The sequence below is a fragment of the Phaethon lepturus genome, unplaced genomic scaffold, assembly GCF_000687285.1.
Source record: "Phaethon lepturus isolate BGI_N335 unplaced genomic scaffold, ASM68728v1 scaffold6073, whole genome shotgun sequence".
In the NCBI taxonomy this organism is placed as follows: Eukaryota; Metazoa; Chordata; class Aves; order Phaethontiformes; family Phaethontidae; genus Phaethon; species Phaethon lepturus.
In genome coordinates this window covers 71,830-86,356 of record NW_010528279.1, presented here as the reverse complement: position 1 = coordinate 86,356, position 14,527 = coordinate 71,830, and the positions used below count along the sequence as shown (strand labels likewise).

The following is a 14,527-nucleotide window of genomic DNA, read 5'->3' as shown; positions in this document are numbered from 1 at the left end:
TTAAGTGAAAATGGTGAAAAACACCTTTGTGACATTAGTGACCATTATTTGCATATATGAAGTAGTACAGATAAAGGCTCCTCCTTCAAGCCTTCTGTGGGCATCCAATAACTTTAGTAAAAACAAAAGTAATTGAGAAGTATAAGATAATTATATATATAAATGTGTCATGATCAGATGGTTTACTAGGGTCCATCTTGATCGCAAATGGATAACAATGTAAAACATACACATTTGTTCAGAGCATAAAATATTGCACAAGAGCAATTTCTTTTGAGGAAGACAATTCCTGTGTTTGTGAACAGCAAAAAATAGTTCGTATGTATTAAAGAAATTATATATTTGCAGTTTATAAACCAAGGAACATTCAGTAATACTGTCAGAACTGTCATCCATTGACTTCTTCCCAGCCTGTTGTATGGCAATGGTATGTCATTAGCAAGATTTGGCAAAGAGAGAAGGCAGATAGACAGTACATGTATATATTTATCACAGGCCAGACCAGATCCAATAGTTACCTAAACCAACTGCTGGATAGTTTCAGTTATCTGACAATTTCACCATTAAAGAAATATGAAAGTCTTCAATGTGTCTTTGAGTCAAAGATAAGTCTTCAACTTATCACAGTGATAATCACACAGTAGTAGAGTAAGATTCCATTCTCGTCTGCTTGGAAGCCATCTTGTCTGAATTCCCAGTCTGAAGGGCACTTTCCTCAGTATCACTGTCACTGCTGTCTACAACTGTGCGATCCAAAACCATCTGACCAGTCCTCCTGTGTAGAAGAAAGTTCACCCCACTCTCCTGTATGGAGTTAGTTATAAAGTCTTCATCAGAAGAATGAAATGATTCGTCATCTCCTGTGAAATGGTTGACAATGTGAATCCCATCAAAAGTGGTTTGGTCTGAGAAGTCTCTCTGGCCTTTTAGACATTTGATCTGTTAGAAAAGGCAGAAGTTAACATTTAATCAGAGCTGAAGAGTCCAGCAGTGAAAAAAAACCACCACCACAAACCCCCACATTTCCAAGAAATGTGTCATTGAACTCTTACTGGATTAAATTAAATGCTAGATCTGGAAGTAGCACATTTGATGATCACTTCGAAACTCAGCTTCAATCAGAACAAAGTTGCTTCTCGCTTCTGGCTACTGAAGCCGAGACCTTGAAAGAATGTCTTAAATAGTACTTAGAATTTTCCAAAATTCTCCTTCCACCCCAGGAGTATTTCAGTTTTGAGGCTTAATAATCAAGGTACCTAGAATCACCAATGACAGATTCTTCCAGGCTACTTACTGCCTCTTTAATATCCCCAACAAGGATCCTTTATAGTTAGTTTTCTAGAATGGCCTATTTGTTTTGACAGTACTTTTGGCAGTCACATCTTACTTTTACAGCTGCATTCTTTCCTTTATCACTTAGCTTCTCACTTGAGAAAAGCCCTCCCCCAGTCCCAAAGAGCAGTGTCCCAAGTGAATATTGCCAGTTTCACACAGGCACAGGAGAAAAAAACAAATCAAAACCAACAAATATGCTTAGTCCCGTCTACACTGCAAGATCAAGTGTCTTTTCATTATATAGTTCAGACTCAGTGAGATTTCACATCAAGAAGCATGAGGGAAGCTTCTCTTTGTACGGCATAAATAGATTGCAGTTTCAATTTTAAGAGAACATCAAACAAGACAAAAATGATTGTCAGACCATGGACATTAACATTTTAATTCAGAATGCACTGTGGAGTGATAAGCTATGACAACCTTTTTACTTTCAAAAGTAAAACCTAGAGCTCTGAAGTCTGCCAAGTCCCCTGTTAATTTAGTGAAAATGACTGCAATTCATGGACAACATTCTTGAGGTGTTTTGGTTTTGTTTTTTGTTTGTTTGTTTGTTTGAGAATTTCACTTTTGGTAGCTTTTAAGTAGCAACTACTACCTCAGGGTCAGTTTGACAGTCTAAGAGTATTAAGATTAAAAATCCTAAGGATGCAGAAGGACATGAAAAATGCATTACAGGAACTTCCTAATGTCACTCTGGAAGCTTAAAAGAGAAGATGCACCAAGTACTGTTTTGTAAGTGACTTTTCACAGTAACAGACACCTGGAAAATAGAAAGAAAAAGCCTGAACCTTTACACAAATCTATTTGACATTTCAGAAGTCTGAAGCACTATTCACTTTGATAAATAAAAAGTCATGTAGGTCCTTGCTGTTGATACCAATAGAAGATTTTACCTGTCCATTTGGGGAAGAAGGAATCCCTGTACTTACCATGGGCTTGTGCAAAAGATGAGAATAAAAAAGGGGTTGAAACAGATCACAAGTGTCATAATCATGCTAGAAACCATCAAATCGGATGTTAACAGCACGTAAAAGCTCCATCTTTAATATATATCAAAACATCCTTGTTAGAAATACGGGTACATGCTGTAGATCTAAACCTTGGTTGTAAGTGCACACACTAATGTTACTTTTTTGCATTTTCTTCACATAACACAGGCTGCAGCTGTTCCATGAGGAACTTGCTTGTGTCAAGGCAAGCAAAAGAAAAGTTCCACACTTGCACAGCATAATTCATGATGTAACCAAAATCAGCTTATACCAAATATTAGATACTGGACAGTAACAACTATCTGGAATAAATAATTTTTACTCATTTATATACCTAGATACAGAAAGCCTAAGCTAGAGATTCTTGTGTTATTTAGAAATATTATTCCTAAAAATATCCTGAAATATGATCAGATTAGCTGCCACATGAAGTTTCCAAAACAGCTATCAATTTTAGTCACTAAGAAAATAACACACAGAGAAACAAAACAAAACCCAACAATTTCTCTCTACCCTCACCACAGAAAAAAAGCTCTGCTGTACAAGTGACTACAAATTTCATATTACAGTAAGAAATTATATGCTTTTAGGTCTGCAGAGTTAAGCCATTGGATCACCTGAAATTATAAAGCTGATACTCAATGTTAGTTGTTTTGAACATTCAGAAAGCCAAGCCAATGACCTCAACTGTTTTCCTAAAGACTTCAACACATGATACCTTTAGATGAATGTATTTAGGTAACATGACAAAATCATGGCTTCCCGGTTTTAGGCAGTCACCTTTCCAAACACCAAATGAGTCTCTGTGGAAAATGCTGTTCATGAAAAAAATCATGAATAGACACAGCCTTTGCCAATTCCTAAAGTGAGTCTTGGAAAATAGTGTGTTTTTATTTTGTTATTTCAATGAAAGGATGCACAATCTGTGACCTTCCAGAAACACGTCTTTTGAACTGCAGCTTTACATTTGCCTGCCCTTTTTCTCAAGCACTCCTCACATCCAAGGGAAACCAAACTGCTAGGAAGAAACATGAATGTACTGTAGAGAATATATGCAGCAACTCTACTGATGGTCTTATAGTTCCATAACTTCTCTGCCTGCTTGAAAAATGGCCATCTCAGACAGAAGCACAGACAAGCACTGTAGCATAGAATTTGTTTGTATTGTGGGGATCAACAGGCTGGGTAGCAACACTACTGAAGAGGACATGGGGGGGTCTGACACACAGGAGGCTAAACATGAATCAGCAGTGTCCCTGAGTAGTGACAAAGGCTAACAGCACACTAGACTGTATTGACAAGGACATAGCCAGTACATCATGGGAACCGATTCTTAGCTGGCACTTGTTAGACTGCATCTGTCCTATTCTGCATTTGCTACCTCACTTCTTCCTCAGTACAAGATAGTCATGAGTAGATTCAGTGGAGAGGCACCAAGACAGTTAAGGGGCAGGAGCATACGCCTTCAGGTAACAGAGAACCAGTTCTTCGCTGAAATGCATGGTAGGAGAAGAGACATTGATAATAACACAAAACGCAAGGTTGTGTCTGAATATGAAGGGAAGTAATCACTACAAGGCTAGTTAAGAATTAGAACAGGTTGTTCAGAGACAGTGGACTCTCCATCCTCAGTCGGTTTCAACACCCAACCGACAAAGCCTAAAGGAATCTGCTTTGAATTTGGTATTGATCCTGTTTTCAGCAAGCAGTTGGACTAGAGGCCTCTCAGGGTCCCTTCCAACCTGAAAGACAGATTACAATTCAGCGAGATGTGTGAAAAGCAAGGGCAATGGGATGCATATTACTGTTCTTATGGCAGCCATTTTGAGTTTGAGAAATTGAAATACTTTGTACCTGTGAAAATTACTGCACTTCTTAAAAATGTAATGCCTTGACATTAAATGTCAGTACATTAATTTATCACAAAACCTAGACTTCAACAGAATCTTACTTTTATTTTACAATTAGAAGTCTGTCACTTTAATCTTGAAAATACTTAGAACATGTTGTTTTTCAATTGAAGGTAAAATCTGATTTGCATCTTCAATTTTTTTTTAAACATTAACATTGATGAAAGCAACTAATCTTCAAGAAATCAAAAGTATACAACAGAACAGGCGGGGAACAGCTGTGCACTATTTTCACTTTTGTGTAGCTTCAGAGTTAAAGATACTTCAGGGGCATCTCAATCTAATGTTTGTTCAGGAGAATTTCTGAAGGAGCCTCATTATCTGCAGTTTCTGTTGAAGCAGAAAATCTTTGTAAGGCTTCTCAAAGCATTTGGAAAAATTTGTAGACAGCATGCGCTCCAATGCAATTAGATACAAGTAGCTAATGCCAGCTTAAGGCTCTAAAATACAGGTTTCTTAAAATGGAAAGTTTCATACTCTCGCGTAACTTTACAGTCTAGCAAGTGAGGCTCTGCACTGCTAATCGCAAAAGCAGTATCTTTTTTCAAGATGAGAACATAAGAAAGTGACCAACTGGCTCAGGGCAATGGTCCATCAGCCTAATATTCTATCTCCAACAGTGAGAACAGGACTTTCACAGTGTTTTGTTTTTAAGTGAAAGCATGTGAATATGACCAATTTTTACAATCTATTCTCTTCATATTCCCAAGATCCCACTCACTTGTCCAGAAACTGCTGTAGCAGATATGAGAGTGCTAGCTGTTTCAGCATTCATGTATAGACCACTCATCCATGACTGATAATTTTTTTTTTTTTTTGCAGTCTACCTCCACAGCTTCCTGTGGCAGTAAGCTCCAGAAAAAATTCCTTTATTTGTTTTCAATTAATCTCCTACTTGTTTCAGGAATTGCCCCCAAATTCTAGTAATGCAGGAACATGTGGTAAAGAGTTCTGCAGTCATGATTCTGAAACTTACATCATAACACCTGCCTCAACCTTCTCTCTAAAACAGAAGAGTCCTAAGCCTTTTCAGCCTCTCACGAACAGGCAGTGCTCAAGACCACTGATCATTTTAGTTGCCCTTTAACCTCCTACAGACCTTCTTTAAACTCTCTACATCCATCTTGAGGTATAGAGACCAGCCCTGCACCAAGGTTTTGTAGTGGCAATATAAACCCCTCTAATTTGTTTTTGATATACTTCCTATTGATGCCCAACATTGTCTTGTCTGTTTTGGCTGCTGCTGCACACTGAGCCAATGATGTCAGAGGACTCTCAGCAACAACTCGAGAGTATCTTTCCTGATTTGCAACTACCAATTCTGTGTTTGCCATTGTGTAGGTATGGCTTAGATTTTGCAATTGATTAATTACCTTATTCACATTGAAGCTCATCTATCACCTTTTTAAGAGAGGCTTCTTGAGATTCTTGGCATCAGTGTTTTATTCAACCACAGAAAAAGAGCTTAAAGTAGGAAGTAAAGCATTACACCATGATCTTGTCATTTGTGTAGCCAAGTGTATCAAGATAGCGGGAAATCCAACTAATCTGACTAAGGACTTGGAGCAGGAAGGGTACATGGACCCAACCCAAACACCCACACACCCAAACCCTAGTTCTACTCCATCCTTATCATTCCACCTGAAGGAAAAAGAACAGCCCTTTTTCTTGCAGTCATGCTGAGCAGAGTATAGACTTGCACCCCAGGGTCTGTCACTTCTGTTCTCTTTTGTGCAATGAGCCAACATTGGTTAAAGCCTTTCAGTTTTAGGTCTGGCCCTCCTTCAAGTGAGGGGAACTAGACCTCTGTCACCCTGACAAGTGACATTCAAATGAACCTTAGCTTTGTCTTACTGCTTCGGTTTTGCAAGAATCTCAAATCTGATCACATCTGTAAAAAAAAACCCAGGTCTGGTAAACCCACATGTTTTGCTTTTAATTCTCAAATCCAGGTCGTATTGTCTAGATGACTGCAGCTTCAACCCAGTTTTCACTACAGCACATTCATACGGTCTTTAGGACATTTCAAAGGGTTAATAACATTATGTGACCAAAATGTATGTCATCATTATCACTCTAAAAGCTAGTTGAATCAAGAACAGAATCTTAATAATAATGTTTGCATTTATATACCTTATTGTGCTTAAAGAATTTAGCATTTTAAAGACAAACTGTTACGTCCTACTGGTCAACATTTGAAAATACTTTAATTGTACATACTCTTGAACAGGTAACAGTACACTTTCACAAATTCAGAAGAGCTGAAAAAAGGCTACAATCAGATCCTTTAACCTCAGAATAAACTGTCTTACCTGATGCTGACTGCCTCATCAAGCCAGGCATGAAGGAGAGACAGTAAAAGAAAAATTTAGAAGTTTTAGTACAATTCAGAAGTTTTTCCATGTTAAATCATAGAATCATAGAATAGTTTGAAGGGTGCTAGTCAATTGCAAACACGTTATATTTCTAAGCCCCTTTGTTTTTTAAATAGAGAACATAAGTTAAATTTTCATGTGGGACTTCATGAGAGTTCTTAAGCTCTGGGAGACATTTTTATGTTGTAACCTGTGAGGTTGTTTTTTTAAAGCTAGGAATTCAGTGGTGGAAAGAAGTCAAACTAAAACATTATTTTATGTTCCCTTTAAAAGGCTTCCGTAACCAATTCTTGAAATTTATTCAATTCTGAAGTAGTAAAGCAGAGTTTTAACAAAGCTTGCCAACGAATATTCAATCTACTCACAGTAAGGTAAGCAAGCAATACACAAGTGAGATCAAAATACGATAAAAATATGAACACTGCCTTAGATGAATGAGATTGGTTATGGCAGAAGGCGGTATGTTAAATTTTTATTTATAAAGTTACTGAATTCTTAGTGCTTTTACTTATAGTATAAGAGGAATCTAAAAATCGGAGTTCCCTCTGTCTCCACCTTAGTAACAATAGGAAGTCTTAGTAAGATTTCCTGCTTAAAAACCGAACATGATTCAAAAGAAAACTAGAATGTTGCTGAAAGTATGATCTAACCACGTTTAGCTGAAGAGAAACACGTTATAAGCATTTTCAAATACCTGTCCTATAACTCAGAAAAACATTGTCAACATGAAAGGAGAGATTTAGAAGTTGAAAGCTAATTACAAGCCAATTAAAACATCAGTTCTGATCTATTAAATTATAATCACATTTAACATGAATAAAAACAATTTAATTTGAGTTCTTAAAAATTCCTGAGACTAATGGGCCACAGCATCTAATGGGATCCCTTATCGTACTTAACAGTTGACTGCTACTTACTGCTGACCCTCTCTTATTGTGACAAGATCACTCCAGTTTAAGGCATACACTAGTACACTAACACTTCTTTAAAAAAGCTCCCATTAACTTCTTTTGGAAAAGTGCTTATCTCAGAAAATGAAGCAGTCACAGCATCTCAGACTGAATTAATAGAAAATACATCATCATTTGGGAACTAATATTGGTCCAGATAAGTTATGTTCAGTAGGTACTACCATGCAGAAGCATTTCTGCACATGCACACAGAAAGAATGAACAACAGTAAGGTTGCAGGCCTTTTCATGCTACTTTTTCCACTTCCAGGATCCTTAGGTATCTTAAGCTCTCTGAAGCCCATTTTTAAATACACGGTTATACTTGCAGTGAGCCACATTCATACTGAAACCGTCAGAACATGAACACTGCACAAATGGAGACATCATGAGCTAAACAAATAGTTGCAGTAACTAATATTAGCAATCCATCATCTAAAACAATTCTTAGCAAGTTTAATAGCTGTACAGCTACAATGCAAATGGGGTTTCTAAAGTTCCCCAACAGAATCAGCTTCCTTATATGAAAGGGACTGATAGGCATGCATTGACACAGAACTGCAGAGCATTTTAATGAAAGCCATTGCTTACTGATCTTTGGAAAGTCTGATATTTTAAAAAAGCTTACATATGGTTTAATATATCCTGCAATAAAGAAAAAGTTTAATGCAAAACCAAACCCACTTTAAAGACATTCTTCATTTTCCTCAAGCTTGAGAGAGTTTTTACCCAAACGTGGATCATATACAAGAGACAGAGGATGGTCTTTTGAGAGCTTCCTGCCAATTTGTATAGCTCTCAAGATTACATGTAAAATAAGATTATGTGTAAACTAAGTGAACAACACATATTGCATATAATTCAATAACATTAATTGTTTAGAAGGAGCAACACATCCTCTAACAAATTTAAAAATAAATTTGAAAAAGGTATGTTAAATTAGAAATGTGCTATCATTGTAACTGTATTAGGACAAAGCTTGAAGTTGTGGCTTTTATTTCAGTGTCAGTGAATTTCCTGTCTCACTTCAGTTAACATCAAGTGTTTTTTTCCTAAAGCCATAGCTACAAATGCAGCTGTAAATGGGATTATTAACTTGTAAACAATAGCCATGAGCAATGCCAGACAAGGGTCACTCTTGGAAATTACTGATGATTCAAGAAGCCCAAACCAACCAGATGCCGAATCCAGGAACTCCCATTTACTCTTGCTTGCTCCCATTACCCGATCACTGTTGTCCCTCCTAAGGAAGAGGCCCTAATTTCAAACAGGCCTCGCTGTTTGAAAGAGAACAGCTGAGAGGGACTGCATGGGCTTCTTTTCCCTGAGATCCATACGAAAATCTGCAGAGGTGACCACTCCCACATCTCTTACCAAAGCCATTTTGGATTCTCTAATGCCATATCTAGCTCTAGAGATTTAAAAGCTGAATTAGAATGCATTGTGTAGACCTCAAATGATATGCAAGGAATATGCTAAAAAAAAAAAAGAAAAGAGGGGGAAGAAATCACAATGAACTGTCTTGTCTTTTCACTGTGAGGTAGACATAGAAGAGATCTGCAACAGTCAGAGATATGCTTGGTAGAGAAATTCAGGAAATAGGTTGCATCTTCATTTATTGGTTTCACACAGTTGTAATTTCTTTCTGATTTAAAATATTAAAACTCTTCCAGAACAACTTCGAATCTTCTCAGATTTCCTAAAGATGTTCTGCTTCAGCTTAAAATCTAACCAATTTTGAAACGGATAGACAATTATATTCTCAAATAGGAAGTGTTACTATGCTGTTCTCTTTACTGTTCCTTTCCCTGAGATTTCATTTCATGTCAAAATTAAAAAAAATCCCAGCAAATTAGCTAGATTTTCTTGAAATCAAGCTGTTCAACACATTCTAATGGGTAAGAGTCACGGACATAAGGAGGAAAGTGAATGCATTTTAAAAAAGCATTAAAAACTCTGGAAGACTATTTCCGTGAAGTTTTACTACTACACTCACATGGATAAAAATAGTTTTTCCCCTTGAGGTTCACACCTAAACTACAATTATTAAAGTTAGCCTGAAGTGTTCAGGATGGGGATTTGACATAAATTTGGGAATTAACAGATTGGAATCACCATTACATAGCTTTATGATTTGTCTTTGCTTTTGCCTTCCCCCCACCCCAGAAGTGATATTTGTAAGGCAGTACTCAAGATTCTTCAGAAAGCAAAATTAAGCAAACCAAAATTGCTGTTTGAAGAAAATCCAGTGCATTAGGTACTGTGACTTAAGAAAGCAGGAAATGTCTTGATTATGCTTACAAATAACATGCAGTGAGAGCATTTAAAAAAAATCTGTTGGCAAAATCACCTCCTTTGCTTAGTAGTTAATAAATCACTATTAACTATTTATCATGGAGGCTTTTTTTTTTAAGACATAGTTTTGGCTTCAAAATCCTTTAAGTGTGGAAATTCATTTCTTCATCTAAAAATTTTCACCCAGCAGAAGATTCAGTCAGATAATAAAAATGCTGATTTTCAGACAAAAATTCTTGGAGGACTTGGTGGGGTATTTGGCTCCTTATTTTAAGCAATAAGATGAATCTTGGAGAAGAGTTCATTTGATTTGTTAGCAGTTTTAGGACAAGCAGAAAACAGCAGATAGGGAAAATTAATTTTATATTACTTTCAGTGTGGCAGAAGGGTTCAAAGGCAGCTGATTCGCAGCGTAACTTAATGGTAGAAGACTGCATCTGTCCACGTCCAGTTGTTTCCAGGATCTCGTATGTGTCTGAACTTCTTGATTTGCACTATCTCAAAACAGTACAACTGGTTTTGGAGTTCATATATTTAATTCAATCTAATATAGTTGCAGTATGATCTATCCACTTGTTACAGCAATTGCAGCAAAACACCTTGAAACTGGCAACAACAGAAGCTGATCAGAAGTCAGAGCAAGTATTGAACTCCAGGCTTGATAACACTATTGGGGGCTCAAAACCAGAACAGCAGTGAAGACAATATTATATACCTGAACAGACCTAGGATGCTTTTTTTGGTTGCACCAATATGGCTGCTATGCTTAAAAGAAAAAAAAAAGCCAAAAAGTCTCCAGACTGAGGTGGTTCGTTTTTTGTGTTCTCTATAGTGGGATTAAAAGCAGCAGTCAGGAGGTACTACAACATTAGATGAATCTGCCCCACTCATCATTAACTCTTTGGAATCCAAGCTCACGTATGTAATTAACTACTAAATTCTCCTGTTTAAGGAAAATTACCTTTTTGAAACTCGTAACAAGAGTAACACACTTGTATACAACCTGAAATATTTATCTCAAATGAACTTTGCTGACCATATCACTAGACAGAGTTCCAACCATTGCAGTGTGTCATAAGTGAAAAGCAAAAGAGCAACAAGAGATTTCCAAGACAGAGTCATTTCAGGCTTCTGGGTTTTTTTAATAGCACTTAAATATCTGGCCTCTGTTTTAAGTTGCCAGCTTCTGTAAGTTGTAGTCAGTCTCATAGTAATACAAAATGCTTTGCAAAATCTGTATAGATGTCAGCAAGTTTAAATAAAATCTATGAAATAATTTTAATGCATTAAAAGATAGCTCATCTCCAGTTGTCCTGCTATTTATTTCATATTGCTCTGAATGTACTCTTACATTTCCTGACCCAAATTTTTGTAAAAGAGTTTTTTTTCCCAACATTATCAGTTAAAGAGCACTTGAGCCAAAAGGAAATACGATGTTAAATGTATCGTTGTGTATCAGTTTTACCATAGACTAGTCTGCTGTATTGTAAACGTGACAAAGATTAAAACTAGCAACAAGTGTTCAGACCAGAAGGTTTCCAGTGAATCAGAACAGGAAACCAATAAAGCAATCAATGGGAGGTCATGACTTTTTGATCACTGCACTATATGGTTAAAGAATCTGGTTTTGATCTAGTGCTGTGTAATCAAATTAAACTTTGAAGTTCTGTATCAAATATGCAATTGAAATAGCAACAGCGCTAAGGAAGTACCCAACTTTTAAACTATTTTCAAAAGAAATCAGTCTTCAGTAACTAAGTCAGATTTTATCTATTGAGGGAATTTTTCTAAGATCTGACAAGTTTGTTCTAGTGAGATTGTATGCAATTCCAAAAAATGTTCTAAGCTGACTTAGCCCTGGCAAGTTTCTAAAAAAAACTACTTGGTAGGTGGAAGGAAAGTTCCCAGAAACTCTTCCTACAAGAAGTTCTAATGAAAGTGTTTATTTGGAGTGAGGACATGGCAACAAAAATATTTTAAAACAGCAGCATGATCACACTGAATGTACTGCAATTATTATATCCAAGGAACTAAATCTCAATGCTCCTTCTTCTTAGAGCATGCATCTATAAATACAAAAGTTACTGAAACCTCAAGCATTAACTAGAACGTACTGGCTGACACAGAGACTGAAAATATACCCATTATGGGCAACAGTTACAGGAAATGAACATTTCGCACTTTTACTCTGTCCTTTTAAAGCAGGAGTTAAATTCAGCATTTTTAAATGGACTAAGTAACATTTCTTTTTGCCTCTTATGCAGAAATTACTTCCATCTGTGCTGGCTGCCATTCTGAGTGTGATAAAAGAATTTTAGGAAGGGTTTCCATCATATTTCCACTCTTTGCCCCACTTACATTCAGATAAATTTACAGAGATATCTGAAATATATCTGTATGTTACAGAGATATGTTACAAGCTAATACATAGCATTCCTCTTCTGAGCTTGTTTCTCACATAGATGGCACCTGTGTATAGTTGCTAACACAGATTTTTTTGCAAAGAACAACTAGTCAGATAAATTCAAACCAGTAGAACCAAAATCCCTCTACTTTTCAATACCCAAAACTTGATTTATAGGTGAAACATGGGATAGACCCTGACATACTCTAAACAGGGACTTGGCATAGTTAATTATAGCTAGCTACATTCATATATAATGCTACAATCAAGAACTAATATATTGCTCAGCAAGACAAATCTTGAGCTTTGATGCAGTAGGATACAGTCAGAAAAAAGGGAAGTATTTGTAAGGAGAGTAATTGCCAATCTTAATTTATTTTTTATCACTGAATCTAATCAGTCAGTAGTGGCAGTGAAACAGTTAAGATTAATACCTAAAACTGCTGCCCCCAAAGTGAACAAAGTCATACCTAGTCCATTTGAGGACAGACTACATCACTGTCCTGGTTACACTGTTCACATTTCAAGGTTTCCTTCACTCTCATGAGATGGAAGGTATTTTGTTGACAGTGGTGTTACTGGAGGGAAGGGAAAGGAATCGACCTTACCTAATGCAATGATGAAGATTGAGTTTGTGGCCAAAGATTTGTGGAACAGAGTACCATCGTCACGGAATAAATCCTACCCCTTTGGGCAAGTGTAACATGTCTGTGTTAATTACACTATGAACACCCATTCAAAATTAACTGAATATTTTCATAAAATATACAGGGATTCCATTGTGCAATAATGCTTCTGCCTGTTGATTGCTTAGTTAAGCTTGACAGTTTCTAAAGCTAGTTGTTTTATTAAGGGCAGAGTAACTAAATGGGAGAAAGTTGTTGGAGAATTAAGACTCCCAAATCTGTTCAGTCTCACACTTCTGTAACAATCTTGGTATTATCAAGCCACTATAACATCTCTTTCTCTCAAGGGCAAGCTGAATTAAATGAATAAAGCAATTCACTTTTCTAAAGCATACAGCATATATTTAACTACCCTGTGTCGACAAAGCTGCTACATTAGATTGGGTGTTTGCAAACCACATGACCTCACAAACGCTATCTTATCACATCACAGGTTCCTCAGACTGACCACAACCATTTAAATCAGACTCTGCCAGCACAGAGGCTCTGCAACTTTGACACGTACTAGTAAAGCAGCTACATTTTTAGCTGTCCAGCAGCTTTGCAAGAACTTTACTTGTGGGGAGGGAAAAATCTGATGGTCTCTTGTCCAACTGTGCTTGCAAGATACGGTAAAAGAAAAGCACATGATTTATTGTGCTATAAACTTCAACCACAAGTTGAAATGCTTACTTTGTAAATCTGAGGACTAACATATTTCCTTTTGGGGACAACATTTCTTATCAAGTAAGAAAACATTTATAGAGCACCACATATTTTGAAAACATTTGTCTAGTAAAACAAACTATTAGAAGGTGTTAATGTGATTCTAGTCAGTATTGAGAAACAATTACAAGAGTGGTACAGAATTTTTAACAAACATTACAGTTTTAGTGAGAACTATGAAGTGAGGACAATGTAAAAATTGACTAAAATAAATCTCACAAAGAATAGCTAGTTTTGTGAAAGCCAGTAAAGTGACAACTGTCAAGATACAAATATACACATGGAAAGCAAATACTACACTCCTTCCACCAGAAAGGGGGGAAAAATTAAGTTTGCAAGAGACTGAGTGGAAAACCATTATATATAATTATAAATTTTACAGGAAGAGCACTAGGCCTTTCTGGACTTTCTGTTCTTTCCTCAGTTCTGATGAAAAGTATTTCATCCTATTTCTGTTTCTAAGATATCTAAATGCTGATAATTATGATCTTCTCTCATTCTCATTTTCCCATATGATCTGATCCACTGCTAGCCATCACCCTATAAATGTCTTCAGAGGAGAACTTTAAAAACATTCTAATAGGCTGACCTTTAACTAGAATTCACTTTCCCGAGTTAATCCTCCTATCTCAATCATGCAAAGCTATGTACAACTCATTCATAGCTTTAAAAGTTACTTAAAGATGTGCCCACACTGCAGTCATGACTGCAATACAGCACAGGCATATCCAAACCAAGTAGCTGGACTCCAGCAGTCCACATATAGCAGGATGAAGATCAGAGTTATTTACCCAGCTTCAGAATGTAGTCTAGTCGTGCTTCAGATAAGAGAACATTTGATTTAGTAAGCATTGAATTTGACTCAAGGGAAGCCTAGCA

General features: G+C 36.6%; 1 protein-coding gene across 1 annotated transcript in view; it reads right to left on the bottom strand.

Moving 5' to 3' along the window:
• Positions 1-633: 633 nt before the first annotated feature.
• Positions 634-14,527, bottom strand: part of EVI5 (ecotropic viral integration site 5) — a 74,845-nt gene continuing 60,951 nt past the window's right edge. Inside the window, exon 20 of the mRNA XM_010283620.1 lies at positions 634-939. Within this exon, the coding sequence (XP_010281922.1) occupies positions 634-939 (306 nt within the window). The remainder of the gene's footprint in view (positions 940-14,527) is intronic.